We start from the raw sequence: 18077 nt of genomic DNA, 5'->3' as shown, positions 1-18077 counted from the left end.
AAAAGATATTATAGAAATTGAATAGTAAATGAATATGATTTACTAAAAAAATCAAAGCAATGCAAATTAAAACATGCTTCCATCTTACATCAAAAAGGAGGGAACAGTACTGACTATTCCATCTTCTTTTTTTTTTTAAGTTTATTATTTATTTTGAGTGAGACAGACCATGGAAGGGGCAAGAGAAAGAGGGAGAGAGAGAATCCCAAGTAAGCACTGCACAGAGAACAATATGGGGCTCAAACTCATGAACTGTCAGATCATGACGTGAGCGAAAGTCCAATGCCTAACTGACTGTGCCACCCAAGTGCCCCCTGACCAGTCCATCTTAATAGGCCTGTGGTAAAATTGGTATACTTAAGTTTTTCTGGTAAGCACTGTGAATTGGTATATTCCTTTTGGAAAATGATTAGGCAACATGTATTGAGAGACAAAAAAAAATTCACACACTTTGACTATTTATCCTGGGAATTTATCATAAGTAAACCCAATCAAATAAGGTAAAATACTAAAACTATAATAATTCATCCTATTTAATATTTTAAGTTTGTATCAAATTAAAAACTATAAACAACCTAGGTAAATCATGTAATACAGATTCAACAGAATGTGATGCAGCCATTTAAAACAATCATTATAAGACTATGGAACAAATAATTCCTATTCATAAGAATTGTAAGTGGGGAAAATTGTAAAAATAAAATCCAAACTATATAAGGTGTACTGACTATAATAAGTGACTTATTATTAACTTGGAATTTATTATCATTTTCTAATATTTTGGTGAATTTTAAAGTAATGATAAAGTTCTAATATAAACTTTCAAAGTCTGAGCAGTCCACTCATCTCATAACTCCTTTTGTAATCTAAAAAAGACAGTTTTACATGTAATAGCTCTTTTCCAGTTAATATACATGAATACTTAGAAGTTTACCTCCTGAACATCTTATTAGAATACAGATATAATTTTGAAAATAGGTATGATCCAATAATAACAATCAGTGTGTATCTTTAAAATTACAGTCAAAAGGAAAAGCCAAAACAAACATAGTTTGTAATCTTAATCACAGTCCTCTAATTCTTCTGTCCTCGTGATTTCTTCAGGCATATTAATATATAAATGATAAAATGACAAGTTTTTGTACAAGGATCACATGATTTTGGAATCAGCCATATAATTTCTTGTAAACATAGAGCCTTTAAAGAGGTAACTAAGGTTAAACGATGCTATAAGAGTCCCTTATAAGAAGAGGAATGGACAACAGAGGTATCTTTCTCTTAGTACACATACAAAGGGAAGATGTCATGTGAGGACATGAGAAGGCAGCCATCTACAAGCCTGGAAGAGTCCTCAACAGAAACCAAGACTAATGGAAACTTGATCTTGGAATTCTAACTTCCAGAATTGTGAGGAAACAGTGTTTAAGCACCCAAGTCTGTGGTATCTGGTTATAGCACTCCTAACATACTAATACAGGCATTATTATGGAGGATGTTTGCAATATTTTCCAAAGGTTTGCTTTATTTATGCCTACCAAAAAAAGTATGGTATCCTATAAATAACTATATTATATGCCAAAAAGTTATTGAGAGTAGATCTTAAATATTAACATACATGTAAAACACTGTAATTATGTGAGATGGAAGTGCTAACTAACCTTGTGGTAATCATTTTGTAATATACACATGTATCAAATCATTACACTGTACATCTTAAACTTACATATGTTACATGTCAATAATATCCCAATCAAACTGAGGGGGGGGGGCATGGAATGTAGTGAGATTTTTCTTCCCTTTCAGCTTCAATTACAATTACAAATACCCTCTTCAGATAAAATATATTCTTCAAAAATATATGCAGGCAACGAAAAAAACTATTTAAGTTTAAATAGTATGATTGTACATGCTCACCTGCTAAATATAATGCCTTCACCTGAGGAGGCTGTAGTGCTTCATAAAAGATGATAACAGACCCTAGCTGACCCTCCAGAGATGTGGGACATCCCCATTCACTATCTTGAGTGCCAGCTGATATCAATTTGGTAATCAATTTTGATTTTTCAAGTGTTCCTCCCCAGGAAGCTGAAGACAGAATTCCACCAAATGATGTCCGATGAGGGATAATGGGGGAAGAAAAAGGTGGATCTGGGATTTGTGATGGTGGAGGAGTGGTGGTTCTTTGCCCAGCTGAACCAATGCAGCAGGAAATAAAAGGCTAAAAGTTAAGAAACAAACAAAATAAATTACACCATTTTAATTATACCTCTATCTTGAGACAAAATAAAACCGCACAAAAAATTAAGAAAACAAATAGATGGAAATAAATTGGAAGTTTTAATTTTATTGGATCATAATGTGTGCGTGTACCTGTATAGGAAACAAGCCAATTATAGATGTTTACTCTTGGCCTAAGGAATTTGGGTGTGTTACTTTTATAACTCACATTCTATCCTTCTATAAATTTTGAAATTTTTAAGAAGTATTTTTAAGACTTTAACAACTTTACTATATTCTGAAATAGAGGAAACTACTTTTCTCCCTTAAAATTTATAAACAGAATTACACATTAATATAATAATACTAATTACAAGTTATCTTGAAATGAGCATCAGGATGAACATCAATAAGAAATGACTAGAATCCTAGAAGCACCTGGGAAATAACAGATTTTATTACCTTCAATAAAGGCTCTTTCAAAATTATCTAAAAATTCTCAAAGAACTTTTACAATAATATTCTTTAAGAATCATTTCAATAAATTTCATCTTATATTTGACTACAATGTAAAAGCTTAAAGTTTCTTCATTACTGTTTCAAATTCAGTAAACATGGAAGAGAGACCATCATAGTAGTCTCTAAGTATTTTGTACACTTGGAGGGCTTTATTTACTATATTTTTCTAAAGATTTTATTTTTAATTTTTTAAGCTTTATTTATTTATTTTGAGAGAGGGAGAGGGAGAGAGGGGTAGGGAGGGAGAGAGAGAACACATGAGCAGGGGAGGGGCAGAGAGAAGGAAAGTTAGAATCCCAAGCAGGCTCCACACTTGCCAGGCTCAACCACACAAACCATGAGACCATGATCTGAGCCAAAATCAAGAGTCTCGAGAATGGGACACTTAATTGGCTGTGCCACCCAGATGCCCCACGGAGGGCTTTATTATATGATCCTTTGCTCTGATCTATTCAATTTCTTTGGCTTTCCTATTATAAGCCTTCCCCCCCCCCCCAAGTTTTTTATTACATTTGCTTTTTGAGATGTTTTTCTTTATTACATGTTGTCTAACTTCATCTAATAATGATAGGCTAACAGTATTAACTTTCTATACCTTAGAATATAGAAAACATTTAGAAATCTAGGGGCACATATTTAAAATAAACAGAACCTTCTATATATTTCACTGAAAATTTTCAAGAGTTCTCAATCAATGGGTCCCATAACAAGTATGTAAGATGTGCTTACTTCATTCATGGCAGGAAATCTGAGAGGGGCGGAGACCTTCTGCTGTCCGTTGTCATAGATAAAGACAAAGCTCTGACCAAAGGGTCTTTTTCCAGGCATGTGAACAATGGTTATGTTGTGCTAGTAAAGTAAAGCATACATTTAAAGACTAAAATTACATTAAATCTTTGGAATGACAAATGCTTTCAGAGTATTACTCTATTAACTAGTTTGTGTGAACAGCAGAACATTGAGATTAAGCATAATTAAATGCTTGTTAAAATTCTGTTCTTAAAGCGAATGACAATTTTTTCTGTTCTAGAAAATGTAGACACAACTGTAACATAGTATCTTTTCTGTATTTTCCAAGTCTGAGTGTTCTTTAGAATCAATTTTCCTAATAAGAAGCATTTTATACTTTAAGAAAAGCTACAGAGAGACGTATTGCTTTTAATAATTTATGTTCTCATTTTAAATTGAGTTCCAAAACCAAATCTGATTCTAGAAAACTTGAAAGAAATGGTAGTATTTACTCTTAATTTTTTAGGAGAAAGCTTATGACTGCTGAATTTTAATGAGGATGATAATGGTGTTAACTTCCTTATAGATAAATTTCAACATAAGCAGAATTCTGAAGTGAAAATTAATCAACTCTCAAAAAGGAGATAATTCCTGATGTACAATCACCAAACATGTGATTTTAAAGGAAAGGACCAAAAAGTTAAATGTGATGTCCTAAAACCTTACCCAAAGGGAATCACAGAAACTGTGGTCAGGAAGCATAACTGCAGCATATTCTCTTTTTGTGCACACTGCAACAACTAGCATACCTGAATGGGTAATAAAAGCTTCAAAACCCATGCCACTTCCTGTAAAAAAGCTAACAAAAACATATATCATCAGGACTTTTGAAGTCAGTTGTTCGGTTTTATCATCACTGAAACACAAAACCATAACATATTCATGAATATCTTTATCAATAATGCTTGGCTTACATTCTATTGCCACATATCAGCCCAACCTTACTTCAAAGGTAATTCTTAAATCTTTTTTGGGCTTAAAGGTTTAATAAACTATAAAAGGTAAACAGAAAAGTGGAATTCCATTATCAAATAAGACTAAAATGATAAATTTTCAAATCTCCAAAATTCTTTCAAATAGGATTCAAAAAGCATGAATAAAGGTCTTAAAAATCACAAGTCCTAATAAAAATTATTAGTTACTGAAGTAACTAAGTTTGGATGTACGTAAATACGTTTTGCGATCCTTTATATAAATATAGTGCACCTTCAATGGAACAGAGATCACCATTCATTTTCAAATTTATTACTCTTTTTTTCCCCGCTTTTACAATACTTTTAAGAAAGAACTTTGTTTCCAAACTAAATGAATAACTACCAAAATATTTGAGATATGTAACCAATATCATGAAAGCAATAAACACTTATAATTAAACTGTGTACACCCTAAGGATAAAGAGGCTTCAAATAAACTGTTGTACGTTTAAAGACTAGATGCTTGAAAAGCTTTTTCCTGCTTGAGAATTACAGCATATATTATTATGACAGTATTCATTTAATATTCCATAACTTGTACCAGTACCTGTACAATTGTTTTCTTTTTCCTCCTTTGTTAGCATTGCCAAGAGTCAACTGATCCTGATCTAAGCAAAACCAAGCATTGAAAGAAAAGGCAGACCCTGGCCATTTCTGTATGGAAGGCACAGAGATTCCTGCCATACTATGTGACAAGTTAAAATACTGCAGTGCGCTCTCTAGACTTTGTTTTCGGGCCATTGTCAGAATTGCTCGAGTCACAGGAGTAGTATAAGGGTGAATAGACTCAGATTCATCCACTCTCAGCAATCTTAGCAGCTGACGTATTTCTTCTGAGCTCACTGACTGACTCCCCAAGGAACCATGAAGTGCAATCAAGTTCTCAGCACAAGTTCGATGGAGGGAAGAATGGGAACCAAGGGTTTCAATGATGTGAATTCCCATGTTTGCATTGACACAAGTAGTTCGACTCTGCCTATTAATACAACAAATTCTTTTCAGCCAATCAGAAATGAAGATTTGCAGATCATGGGATTCTAGCTCTGGAAGCCACTGGATAAGAAGCAAGAGAGGCTGGACATTACTAATGCCCAAAATCCCAACTGAAGTGTGGTCACCCTCTACAGCCTATAAAGCAATATAAAAGACAAAAGGTTAGTAACCATCTTGCATATGGAGTAAATGGAACTTGTTTAACACATCTAAAAAACTCACCATATTCATAAGCTCTTTAAGTAGTTCCAGTGGTGGCTGACCCAGGGATTTTAAAACCTCAAACAAATGGGTATAACCAATTCTTTCTTTAAATACTTCCTAAGGGAAGGGAAATAAACACATCAAAGCATATTTTCAAAGACTGAATTTGTTGGATTATTTAAAATGTTGAATAATACCCATTTCAGTTAATACTGAAAAGACTGAGTTCAATATTTGTTTCTTAAATCACATCTTCATCTTTTGTTAATTAAATTTTTTTTAAATGTTCACTTATTTTTGAGAGAGAAAGAGAGAGAGAGACAGAGTACAAGCAGAGGAGGGGAAGAGAGAATAAGGGAAACACAGAATCTGAAGCAGATTGTGAGCTATGAGCACAGAGCCCAACGTAGGGTTTGAACCCATGAGCTGTAAGACCATGACGTGAGCTAAAGTTGGACACTGAACTGAGTGAGCCACCCAGGTGCTCTCTAAAATAGATTCCCTATACCTTCTGAAATATGATGTGACAATAACCTACCAAATGTAAAATAAATGAAATCAGCAGTAATTGTATAATTGTATACTATAAAAATTTATATTATATAAATTTCAGATTAGGTTACAACCACTTCCTTCTTCACTTGATTTGTATTTAGTACAGTATTACATGAAATCAAAAACAAAAAATGGAGAAAAAAATGAAAAGACCTTGGGGGTAACAGGAGCCAGGCAGCAGTCTCAAAAGACTAGAGTCCTGCCAATTTTGAGTACTGACAGAAAAAACTGGGTTATTTTTGTTTCTGCTTTTTGTATCTAAATGGGTTGAATTTATCTCAAACATCAAGTTTATTTTAGTAAGGTCTAAGTCCTATGTATTTTTGAACTAGTGGGCACACAAAGCCATAAAGTAAAATAAAAAATCAACCAAAAATTCTGGTAATACTAAATTGGTCCAGTAAATCAGGCAAAAATGTATATACTTTTATTATAAAATCAAAAGATTTAAACAAAATGAGTAAGACTGGTTGTCTCTAGGAAGAGGAACTAGTTGACTGTGAGCCCAGGGTAGGAAGAAAATCTTTTTTCAAAAAGTATTTTTTAATACTAATTCAAAGGGGATACATAGACCCCTATATTTAGAGTGACCTTATCTACAGTGGCCAAATTATGAAAATAGCTAAGTGTCCATCAACTGATGAATAGATAAAGAAGATGTGGTATATGCATAAAGTGGAATACTAAACAGCCATAAAAAAAGAATAAAATCTTGCCATTTGCAATGACATGGATGAAACTAGAGAGTATTGTGCTAAGCAAAAATAAGTCAGTCAGAGAAAGACAAACATCATACGATTTCACTCATGTGTGGCATTTAAGAAACAAAACAGGTAGAGAACAAACTAATGATTACCAGAGGGGAGATACAGGTTAAATAGGTTATGGTGATTAAGGAGTGCACAAGTGATGAGCACTGAGTATTGTAGGGAATTGTTGAATCTCTGTATTGTATATCTGAAACTAATATTATACTGTATGTTAACTAACTAAAATTTAAAACTTAAAAAAATAATACCTATCATTTTTAAAGGGTATTTTTAACATAACTTTTTGAATTTTAAACCATGCAAAGCACTACATAATAAATAAATTATATCTTAATAAGATTTGAACATCATTTCGGACTTGAATTTCATAATACAGTTCAGCTAATTCATTAAACTCATAAACCAATTACTTAGAAATTTAAAATGACTTTTGTCCTTACAGAAACTAATATATAAATAGAATCAGATCCCCAAGCCAGCCTGTAAAATTGTAAAAGCCTGTCTAGTAGGCATCTAACCATGAATTACATACAGTAACATTTACAGAGAAAACATTACTGTCCTGGCAAAAACCAACGGAAAGTTAGTAATACTACTGAAGGCATGGCTTAGGAAAGAAGGAATAATTCATTCATATCTGCTAATAGCAAGGTAAAGCATGAAATACATTATATGGGGTAAACAGAAGGTAAAATATCATCATCACCACCATTATCATCAACATTGGTATTTATTAAGCACTTATCATGTGCCTGGCACTATATGTTTACCTCTTTACACAGATGATCTCACTAATCCTTAAAACTATTCAATGATGAAATTACTAGTACAAAATCAGCATAAGTGGACAGCAGAACAGAGTCAGTAGTAGTGAATGAGACAGAAATAAAATCCTGAGGTTCAGTAACGAAGAAGCAGAATTTCCATGGCCCTAATGAAAAACAAGTCCCAAAGTGACAGGGCTATTCATATGTGAAAAGTTTTCTCAGTCTAGGCAGTCATAAACTAAGGAAATAGTAAAAGAGTGAAAATTTTATTATTGAAGAAAAACTATGATATAAAATATAATTTTTTAAACTCACTAACCATGGAATCACTTAAAATGATCATTTCAACAGTAGTGCTATCCCTGTTAACTGATACTGTAAATCTCTATTAGCTTACAGTGCTATCATATAATCATATGTGTATCTTATAATGCAAAGCAGTGCCCATAGGTGTTTGTCTCAAAACTTAACAACAAAATGATTCCTTTACTGAGATAGTTTGTGAACCATTTCATTTCATATGTGAAACCATATGTATTATGTATATACTTTCATACATTACTTTGAGAATTTCATAGTGAAAACTGGTATATATAACATTTTAGAGCTTGTAGATTTAGGTTTCACCTTAGCAGCCGGAGATTTGTTCATTACTGCTGTCAAAGCCTTAATGGTTGATACAGCCAAACAATCCAATTGTCCCTGAAACACCTACCAAAGAGAAAAAAAAAATAAAAAGGGAAGAAATTAACAATGTGTTCAATACTTGTATTCAGTTAGGAAACCTCTGTTCTGAAAACCTGAAAAAATAATTACTTAACATGCAATACATTCCTCTTACAATAAAATAGATTTCTAAAACACTATACCTGCAGGAAAAGTTACCTATTTGACAGAAAATAAACCCTGTGTCAAGAAGGATAAAGCTACATTCACTCATTACTTTGAAGTGTTTTGGAGGAAAAAAACAAAAACCAAAAAGAACACAAGCTTAACACATGCTTTTAAAAATAATGGACAATCTCCAGAGGAAGGGAGAGAGGTCTATCATTGAAAATTCTATTATATTTTAATTTCCCTTAAAAAATACACTGAACTTCCTAGGTTTAAATTTCATTAGCATGTATAACAAGAAGCTTAAAATGGTGTTATCTATTTGGTTTCCAAGCCTTGTGTTATAAGTGAAATGGTATGATTATTCACCAATCAGTAACACTTGCAAGCAAATGATGTATACTTATTTTTACGTAAGATGCAGATTTTGAGGTAGAACAGAAAATGAAATATGTATCTTATAAGCATTATGATGTTTTTGAGTAGGCAAGTTTTAATGTCAAAAACTGTAAGAAAAAATAAAAAGCAGCTTCATTTTGTCTATTTTGTCTAAGCTTTATCATAAAGAGAGGTGTTGAATTTCAGAACAGTGCATTTAGAGAAAAAAGGTGAAAACAAAATACAACATTAACATTAAAAAACTGAACATGACTGTTATATCATTAGGCTTAATTAAGCAGGAAAGCCTAACATGAGAACTAGAAAGCTGTAAAAACTAAACAGTCCCAAAACTCTGCTTTTGGTAATATATTACTATGACTTAAAGCCAGTCACTTCGTGAGGGACTTTCCTTTCCCCCTCACACTAAAAATGACTTAAGGGACTGATTAGATCTATGTCATTTTAAACTGAGCTCTACCAATTTCAGGCAAGTTATTTAAGCCAGTATCTTGATTTTTGTTGATGTTGTTTATTAAACATTATTATATATACCTATTATATGTGTAATAAATATAATACGCATTAATCATTTATAGAGAATCTCATATAAATAAGATCTTTCCTACACTTTGTCCAAGAAGACTGGCATCACATTATCTACAATTAAGAATACTAACCTCTGAGAATACCACTGTAACTGTTTTATTAATCTATATACGCATTAAGAGGGACTAACATTTATAGAGAAATCTAAAATAGTACTCTGTAAATCAGTATTTTACATCCAGAATAGAAAATAATAATCATATCTCTACCATAGCTCTATTTATAAACCTGGATATTACGATAATATTAATAAAAGATATAATGTAAGCTCTCTCATAAACATTTGGGAAAGATAAATAACAAAGCAATTTTTATAGTTGGTTTTTTCCAAAATGAATTACCTAATGCAGAAATGCAACAAAAATTGCTTATTTCTGCCTTATACCCACATAGAGGTGACTTTCTAGAAAAGACAACAGTTAAGCTTTATGTTAAATTAAGAGGGTTCTGTGTCTTCTTCCCTTCCTCCAGAAATCAGGTTGTCCATTGAATTATAATCATTATTTGTCAACAAGAAGCGAAGAATCAAGATAAAACTGACCATACATATTCACAAACAAAGCCCTAAGGTCCCAATACACCACAATGCTTAGAAAAAGAAGCTCCCAAAATATGAAGTCACCACCACGTGGACAGCATTGATATTGGGATCCCATTCCTGTACTTTGTATCTCCTCAAACTGACAAGAAAACACACATACACAGATTTAATACTATTGATCATTTAAATCAACCACCAAGATTTCAACAGATTTATCTTTTAGATGAAAAAAAAATTTATTTTTTTAACAATTTTCAAAAATGTTTAATGAAGATTAGAATTATATAGTGTTTGTGTATTTTAAGACACAAGAAGAAAAGTACAGGAATAGTTGCTCCCATTGACTGATTTTGGACTTCAGCTGAAACAAGATGCAGGCTTTGTAGATACCTGGTCCTCATTCATTTCTGTCAGTAATTTGTTGGCAAGGTCTTTCTCGTTCTTGTCTGCCACCTTATTGTTAGCATTTAAAAATAGCTGTTAAAAACAGAGATAAGAATAATGGAGAAAGAACATTAAATTGTTACCTATAAGCAGAAATGAAATTTAATGGATTTCCATGTCTCTTGAAAATAAATCCAAGAATCCATTCGTGAGTATACTGCTTTTAAACTGACAATCAACAATTCACTTGTTGAATTACAAACTAACATTAATTCATATACTATATAATAAACTGGTAGTTATTTCTCTCTTGGTACTGGAAATTACTAAAATGAGAAATAATGGCAACAAGTAAATTAGTTAATATTCCTAAATTCTTAAAGAGTCAGCAGAAAATGTCTCACAGAAAAGGAAATTTGCTACTGAGACAGATGAAAGATAGTGTAGTAAATAATGTACAGTGAGGATTCTGTAGTCAAGTATATTTATAAAAGCTAAACTACCTTCAAAAAGGGTTCTTTCTGAAAGTATTTTTCAGACTCTCAAATACGCTATTGTACTTTGAAAAAGGTGTATGTATTTTTCAAATTATTAAGAGTTGAGCATAATTTATATTAGCTTCTATCAAAAGGGGATTAGGATTATCTTTGATAAACATTGGAATTGCTAACAGAATCAAGTATTTTTGTTTAAGTATGTAAGACTAGCATCCCAAAAGATCTGTCATATTTTGGATTAAAAAGATAGATAATTCAAATGAAAGTGAAAAAGGAAAGAAAGTTAGATTTATAAAGGAATTTTTTTTAATGTTTTTTATTTATTTCTGAGAGAGAGAGAGAGAAAGAGAGAGCGTGAGCAGGGGAGGGTCAGAGAGAGAAGGAGACACAGAACTGAAACAGGCTACAGGCTCTGAGCTAGCTTTCAGCAAAGAGCCTGACACGGGGCTCGAACCCGCGAACCATGAGATCATGACCTGAGCCGAAGTCGAACACTTAATCGACTGAGCTACCCAGGCGCCCCTATAAAGGAATTTATCAAGAGCATCCTAGGATGGAAGTTCTTCTTAGGAAGTTCTATCATTTGAAAAAATAGAAAAGTCCAGTAATATACTGAAATAACGCTATATAAAATAAAACAGATAAAGATAAGGCATGATATGATATGCAGAGTATATATAAAGCTTAACCTAAAAACAGATTAGTGTACACAACACAGGCTTTGGAATCAGAAGCCTGGATTTGAATCTTATTAGCTGTCTATTTTTAAGGAAAACTACTTAACTTCTCTGAGCTTATTTTCTCAAAAGGGAAAAGAGTATCTCATGAAATCGTTGTGCAGATTAAATGAGATAATCCATGCTGGGTTATTAACATAATGTCTGGTACATATCTAGGGTTTAGTAGATGAAAGCTGTTATTATTAACAGCAAATTTTTTTTAAATAGTGGCATTCCATATTATCTGGTGCTGGGACACAGGAATGCTAAAAACTGATGAAAGCAAAAATGAGTAAAGTCTTCCCAGAAAGCAATCCATATCAAGAATCTTAAAATTACTCTTTAAGTCAGTAATTGTATTTCTAGACATTTACCCTAAAAAAGTCAGAAACCCACACCAAGATTTTAGAATCGAGATGCTCACTTCAACTTTATTTACAAGAGCAAAAAGTAAGAAACTGCTCAAGTATCCTTAAATAGCAAAATAGTTGAATATATTATGGTTCATCCATAGACTGAAAGGGAAGTCCTGAACCATTCTGGCCTCAGGACCACTTAACAGTCATAAAAATTATTGAACACCTCAAAGAAATTCTCATTATATGGGTTACATCTATGAATATTTACCATATAAGAAATTAAAATCAAGGCATTTAAAAAATATTTGCTTATTCATTCAAAAAAACAAACCTATTAAAGGCTGATATAAATAACACACATTTATAGGGAGAAAAAGCACTGTATGTTCCAAATATACCTCACTGAGATTGGCACTGCTTTTACATTTTTACAATTTCTTTAAATGTCTGAAATGATAGAAGATGGATGAATTCTAATATTTACTTTCGCATTCAGACTGTTATGATAATATTGCTTTGTTCAAGTTTATGAAAAAAAAATCTAGTCTTAAACTGAAATGTTAAGATCAGACTTTGCAGATTCCCTAAAATGATTCTGGGGACTCTATACTTTGAGAATCTTGGGTTGAAATATTTTTAGTCATTAAAAACACTGTTTTGGGGCACCTGGGTGGCTCAGTCAGCTCAGATCATGATCTCCCGGTTCATGTGTTGGAACCCTGCATCAAGCTCTGTGCTGACCGCTCGGAGACTGAAGCCTGCTTAGATTCTGTATCTCCCTCTCTGTCTGCCCCTCCCCTGTTCCTGCTCTTTCTCTCTCTCGAAATATTTTTAAAAATACAGTTTTGAAAAATATATGATGGTATATGGGAACACTCAGGATATAGTACATTTAAAAGCAGGATACAAAAATATTCACTGGTTTTCCAAATTTGTAAAGGAATATATATTCACATTAAAAACATATATGCAAATATTGTTACGTGTATTTTGCCACAATTTTAAAATTTAAATATTTATATATACATATATGTTTTATAAAAAGATTGAGAAAATACGTATTTTTTTATATTTTTTCCTCCAAAATCTATAATTATTTCTCAAGAATCAAAATAATAGTCTATTTTAGAAAAATGAAAAGAATTTGTTCAAATAAGGCAGTGTGTATGAATCCAGGCAGGGGCAACTCCCAAAATCAAGCTTTCAATTATACCATTTTATATCCACCTCCAACACTCTTTTCCATAAATCATCCTTCAGTTGCTCCTTTCATAAATTCTTATTCCTACAAAGACCGCCTTGATGCTAAATTTTTGCTGTAGTTGATTTTCAGGGGCAGAAGTGGAGAAGAAAAGGAAGAAAGTAAAGAGTACAAATTAAGGGATGCAAACAACACCACAATAACAATAGCTTTCCAGAATCTTATTACTTAGTCCTCAAATAGACCTTTACATATTTACAATATACTGCAATGTCTATATTTTAAAAAACTGATTAAAACTTCAAGTAGAGTGCTAAAGTATATAGGATGGTTTTAAACCTCTTTATTACTAGAAATTTGCTGTTGTTTTCTTCTCAATTCAAATATTGAATTGGACAGCTTTTAAAAATAATTTTTACATTAATTCAAAGCACATCTCCCTTCCAAATTGTAATATAGTGAAACAAAACAACTCTTAAATGTTTAAAGTTCATCAAAGCTATCAGAAAAGTTAAATGTATGATTCTGCTGAATTATATTCTAAGTACTTTACAATATGATGAAATTCATTTTGACAAGTCCAAAGTTTTTACACAAATACTTAAGGAAATAAATACATAAACTGGCTGGTGTATCTCATACAAAAAGAAAGCACAGAAACTATAGCAATCAGCCTAAAATTCTCTACGTAATTCATAAAATTAAAGTGTTTGTGACACTAAGCTTTAGCTGACAATGTTTCCTCTAGGTCTGAATATTCAAACAACAATTGTCTTGATTCTGTATTACTATGTAAAACAGAATACATTATTCTTTCCTTACTAGCAAAATACTTTAAAAAGTCAATCAGACATCGATAGCATCCTGTAATACATTTAAGAACTTGTGTTTTCACAAGATATCAAATATTTTTATATTTTTAAGAATCGCATTAATCTATCTTTATCAAATGTGTTTAATCAATAAAACCTGTACTCCTCCTATATTTAATACACAGAAAACATTTTTCTCCTGACCTTAAGTACCAGAACAACAAAACTACATACAACCAGTGAACTTAGGGTCAGAATGCCTGGGATAAGAAATCTACCTCCACTGTATATTAGTACTAACTTTGTGCTAATCATTTAATCTCTTATGATAGATTTCTTCATTTGTGTAATAAAAGAATTGGGCAGTTTATTTCAAAGATTCCCCCATGCTTTAAGGACTTAATCACTGTAATGTTTGGTTAGTAGTTTATAGTGATTCTGACTAGAACATCCTGCCTAGAAGAAGACCACCTCCAGCAGAGAGGGCTTGGGTCCCAAAGCCTGGCTTTCCTCTCTGAAATGTGTTTCTTCTCTAGCATTTCCTAGCTCAAAACAAAATGAGATAGATGGTATCAAATAATTAAATTTTAAAACACTGTGACTATCAGCAAGTTTCCAGATCTAAATTACAAGGAATTCTGGCCTATACCACAGTAGAAAGAGATTATATTAGCTCAACATCATGATAGCTATGCCAAAAAGCTGTGTATTTTTTTTTTATTATATCTGACTTTCATATACTGAAGGAAAACACTAATCAATTTTAGTAGGAACTACATTTATCCTATAATGTGGGACTGACAGGTTCTCTACACATGTGACATTTTGTCTTTATCAGTGAAGTTGCCTATAACTGATAAAGCCACACCGCTTTTTTTTTTTTTTACAAAAAGTTTTATAAACAGTTATTTTATACTGTTTTCATCTTTCTGGGAATATGTCCCCAAGAATAATTATTTTTAATTTTTTTAATGTTTATTTATTTTTGAGAGAGACAGAGAGACAGAGAAAGCAGGAGAGGAAAAGAGAAAGGTAGACACAGAATCTGAAGCAGGCTCCAGGCTCTGAGCTGTCAGCATGAAGCCCGATGCGGGGCTCGATTTCATGAACCATGAAATCATGACCTGAGCTGAAGTTGGATGTTTAACCAACTGAGCCACCTAGGCACCCCTCCCAGAAATAATTTTTAAAAAGTTAGGGGAGGCATCTTTACTCTCTAGTGATAAATTAGTACTTTCACTGATTTCATAAATATTCATCACTATTTACTTCTTTATCAATATATTCATTATTTTATGCAATTTCTTTACTATTTCATTATAAACTAAGCAATTTAGTTACATAAATGCTTTCAGGAATATCTCTCCTAACAGTGTGGAAAAATTCAAGGAGCTGATATTAAAATATTTATACTGGAATGTTCTCACAAAATCAGAATGAAACCCTAGCATTTTTTTTAGCAAAGAGTCCATGAAAGGAATAACTCAAACAGAAAAGTAAAAATTCTCTGAAGTAGTTTCATTTTCTTTATTTTAAATATAATTATATTTTGCAAGTGTTTTTTAAGTTTGTTTATTTTTGAGAGGGAGAGCAAGTGAGTAAGCATGAGCATAGGACGGGCTGAGAGAGAGAAAGAGAAAGGGAGGGAGACAGAGAGAGAAAGACTCCCACTCTGCATAATGCAGGGATCAATCCCACAACCCTGAGATCATGACCTGAGCCAAAATCAAGAGTCAGACGCTTAACTGAGTCACCCAGGTACCCTGTAGTTTCATTTTCAAAGGCTTTCAAGAAGCTCTCAAAAAAATTTCTGATACAATCTTGAAATTTATGAAAATATAGGAGACATTAGTTATTACATATACACAACTATGCTACAAGTATAAATTAGCAAAAAAATAAAAATAATATGCAAATTAGCAGAATATATCAAGAACATTAACACTATTTCTATTGTTCTGCTTTTTTATATTTCCCAATTATTTACAAGTTATTTTACGCAATGTTCTCAAATTTCATTTTATTTTTTTAATGTTTATTTATCTTGAGAGAGAGAGAGCACACACAGGGAAGGAGCAGAGAGAGAGCACAAAAGTGAATCTCAAGTAGGCTCCACGCGTCAGCATAGAGCCTGATGCAGGGCTCGATCTCACAAACTGAGATCATGACCTGAGCTGAAATCAAGAGTCAGATGCTTCCCCGACTGAGCCACCCAAGCACCCTAGATCCCTAATTTTAAAAAAGCACCAAAGTTTATGCCCTTTGACCTAGTAATTCTACTAGGAATAGAATTCTGTTCTATGAAACGTGAAAGTGTTATGTAATGGCAAAAAAAATAGAAGTAAATTGAGTACCAGCCAAAAGAAAATAGTTATGTAAATTATGGTACATTCACTTAATATAATATTATGTAGATATAAAAATCATAACACAGGAAAATGCAAACAAAACCATCTTGTATTAAACAAAAGCACAAAATTATATGCATCACATGCTCACACCAAATTTTAACAATGCAAACAAAAGACTTTAAAAACTCAACAATAAAAACCAAACCGAATTAAAAAACACACAAAGAACCTGAAAAAACATTTCTCCACAGAATATTTACAACTAGGCAACAAGCACATCCAGAGATGCTCAGTATCACTAGCCATTAAAGAAAAGCAAATCGAAATCCCAGTGAGATACCAATTCACACCAATTACAACAGCTACTATCAAGAAAAAAGAAAATAACTGTGAAGGAGAATGTGAAGAAATCAAGAACCCTCGTGACTGTTGGCAGGAATGTAAAATGGCACAGCCACTATGGAAAACAGTACGGTGGTTCCTCAAAAAACTTTTAAAAATTTAATTATTATAATCCAGCAATATCACTTCTGGAATATAGCCAAAAGAACTGAAAACAGAGTCTCAAAGAGATATGTGTATATTCATGTTCCATAGTAGCATGGTGGTATGTATACACAATGGAATATTATTAACTCTAAAAGAAGAAAATTCTGCAATATGCTACAACATGAATGAATCATGAGGACATTACACTAAGTGAAATAAACCAGTCACAAAAAGAGAAATACTGTATGACACCGAAAGGTGGTAGCCACAGGCTAGGGGGAGGAAGAATGTGAGATTATTTAATGGATATAGAGTCCATTCTATAAGACGTAGACTTACAAAGAATGGATGGTGGTGATAGTTGCACAACACTGTGAATGCATTTTATAATACTGAATTATACCCTTTAAAATGATTAAAATGGTAAATTTTATGTTTTATCATGATAAAAAAAATTAGTAATAATATGTCCAAATTTGAATCAAAGCATAAACAAAATGATCACTTTTTAAAACCAAACACAGTAAGAACAAAAAAATACCTTGCAATTCTGTAGCAGTCGTATGAGATGTTCAAAGCAATTACTGTTAAGAAAAATGGCCTGAAGAACAGGCCTATCAGTGCAGTCTAACATGGCTGTGATGGTATCTGGGAAAATAAAAACAAAATTGTCCATTTGTAATGTGGAAAATTTGGAATCACAGAAACATTTACTTTGGCCATATTTTAAAAAAAATTTTTAATGGTTATTTGTTTTTGAGAGAAAGCAAGAGAGACAGAGCATGAGCGGGGAAGGGGCAGAGCAGGAGACAAAGAATCTGAACAGGCTCCAGGTTCTGAGCTATCAGCACAGAGCCTGACGTGGGGCTAGAACTCACTATCCATGAGATCATGACTTGAGCCGAAGTTAGACACTCAATGAACTGAGCCAGCCACACGTGCCCTGTGCACTGGCCATATTTTTAATTTAGGCCTTTCAGCTAACAAAGGAATGTAAAATTAGTTAGGGAAAAATAGGGATAGAGAGTACAAAACTATACTATTACTTGTTAAGAAAAGTAAATATTTTTATAATTTATTATATGTATTTGTTTTTATATATAAGAGTAATATGT

At 32.5% G+C, this 18077-nt stretch overlaps 1 protein-coding gene across 9 annotated transcripts in view; it reads right to left on the bottom strand.

Moving 5' to 3' along the window:
- Positions 1 to 18077, bottom strand: part of NBEAL1 (neurobeachin like 1) — a 174880-nt gene that overhangs the window by 109446 nt on the left and 47357 nt on the right. For all 9 annotated transcript variants that reach the window (XM_077747670.1, XM_077747675.1, XM_077747676.1 and 6 more), the window contains 8 exons: positions 17504 to 17610; positions 10541 to 10627; positions 8416 to 8499; positions 5715 to 5813; positions 5047 to 5627; positions 4192 to 4324; positions 3466 to 3585; positions 1915 to 2218 (listed from right to left, as the gene is read on the bottom strand). In XM_077747670.1, coding sequence (XP_077603796.1) covers positions 1915 to 2218; positions 3466 to 3585; positions 4192 to 4324; positions 5047 to 5627; positions 5715 to 5813; positions 8416 to 8499; positions 10541 to 10627; positions 17504 to 17610 — 1515 coding nt within the window. The remainder of the gene's footprint in view (positions 1 to 1914; positions 2219 to 3465; positions 3586 to 4191; positions 4325 to 5046; positions 5628 to 5714; positions 5814 to 8415; positions 8500 to 10540; positions 10628 to 17503; positions 17611 to 18077) is intronic.

The sequence above is a fragment of the Crocuta crocuta genome, unplaced genomic scaffold (genome assembly GCF_008692635.1).
Source record: "Crocuta crocuta isolate KB4526 unplaced genomic scaffold, BGI_CrCroc_1.0 scaffold159, whole genome shotgun sequence".
Taxonomy (NCBI): Eukaryota; Metazoa; Chordata; class Mammalia; order Carnivora; family Hyaenidae; genus Crocuta; species Crocuta crocuta.
The sequence above is the reverse complement of the archived record's forward strand: the minus strand, read 5'-3'. Positions and strand labels throughout refer to the sequence as shown.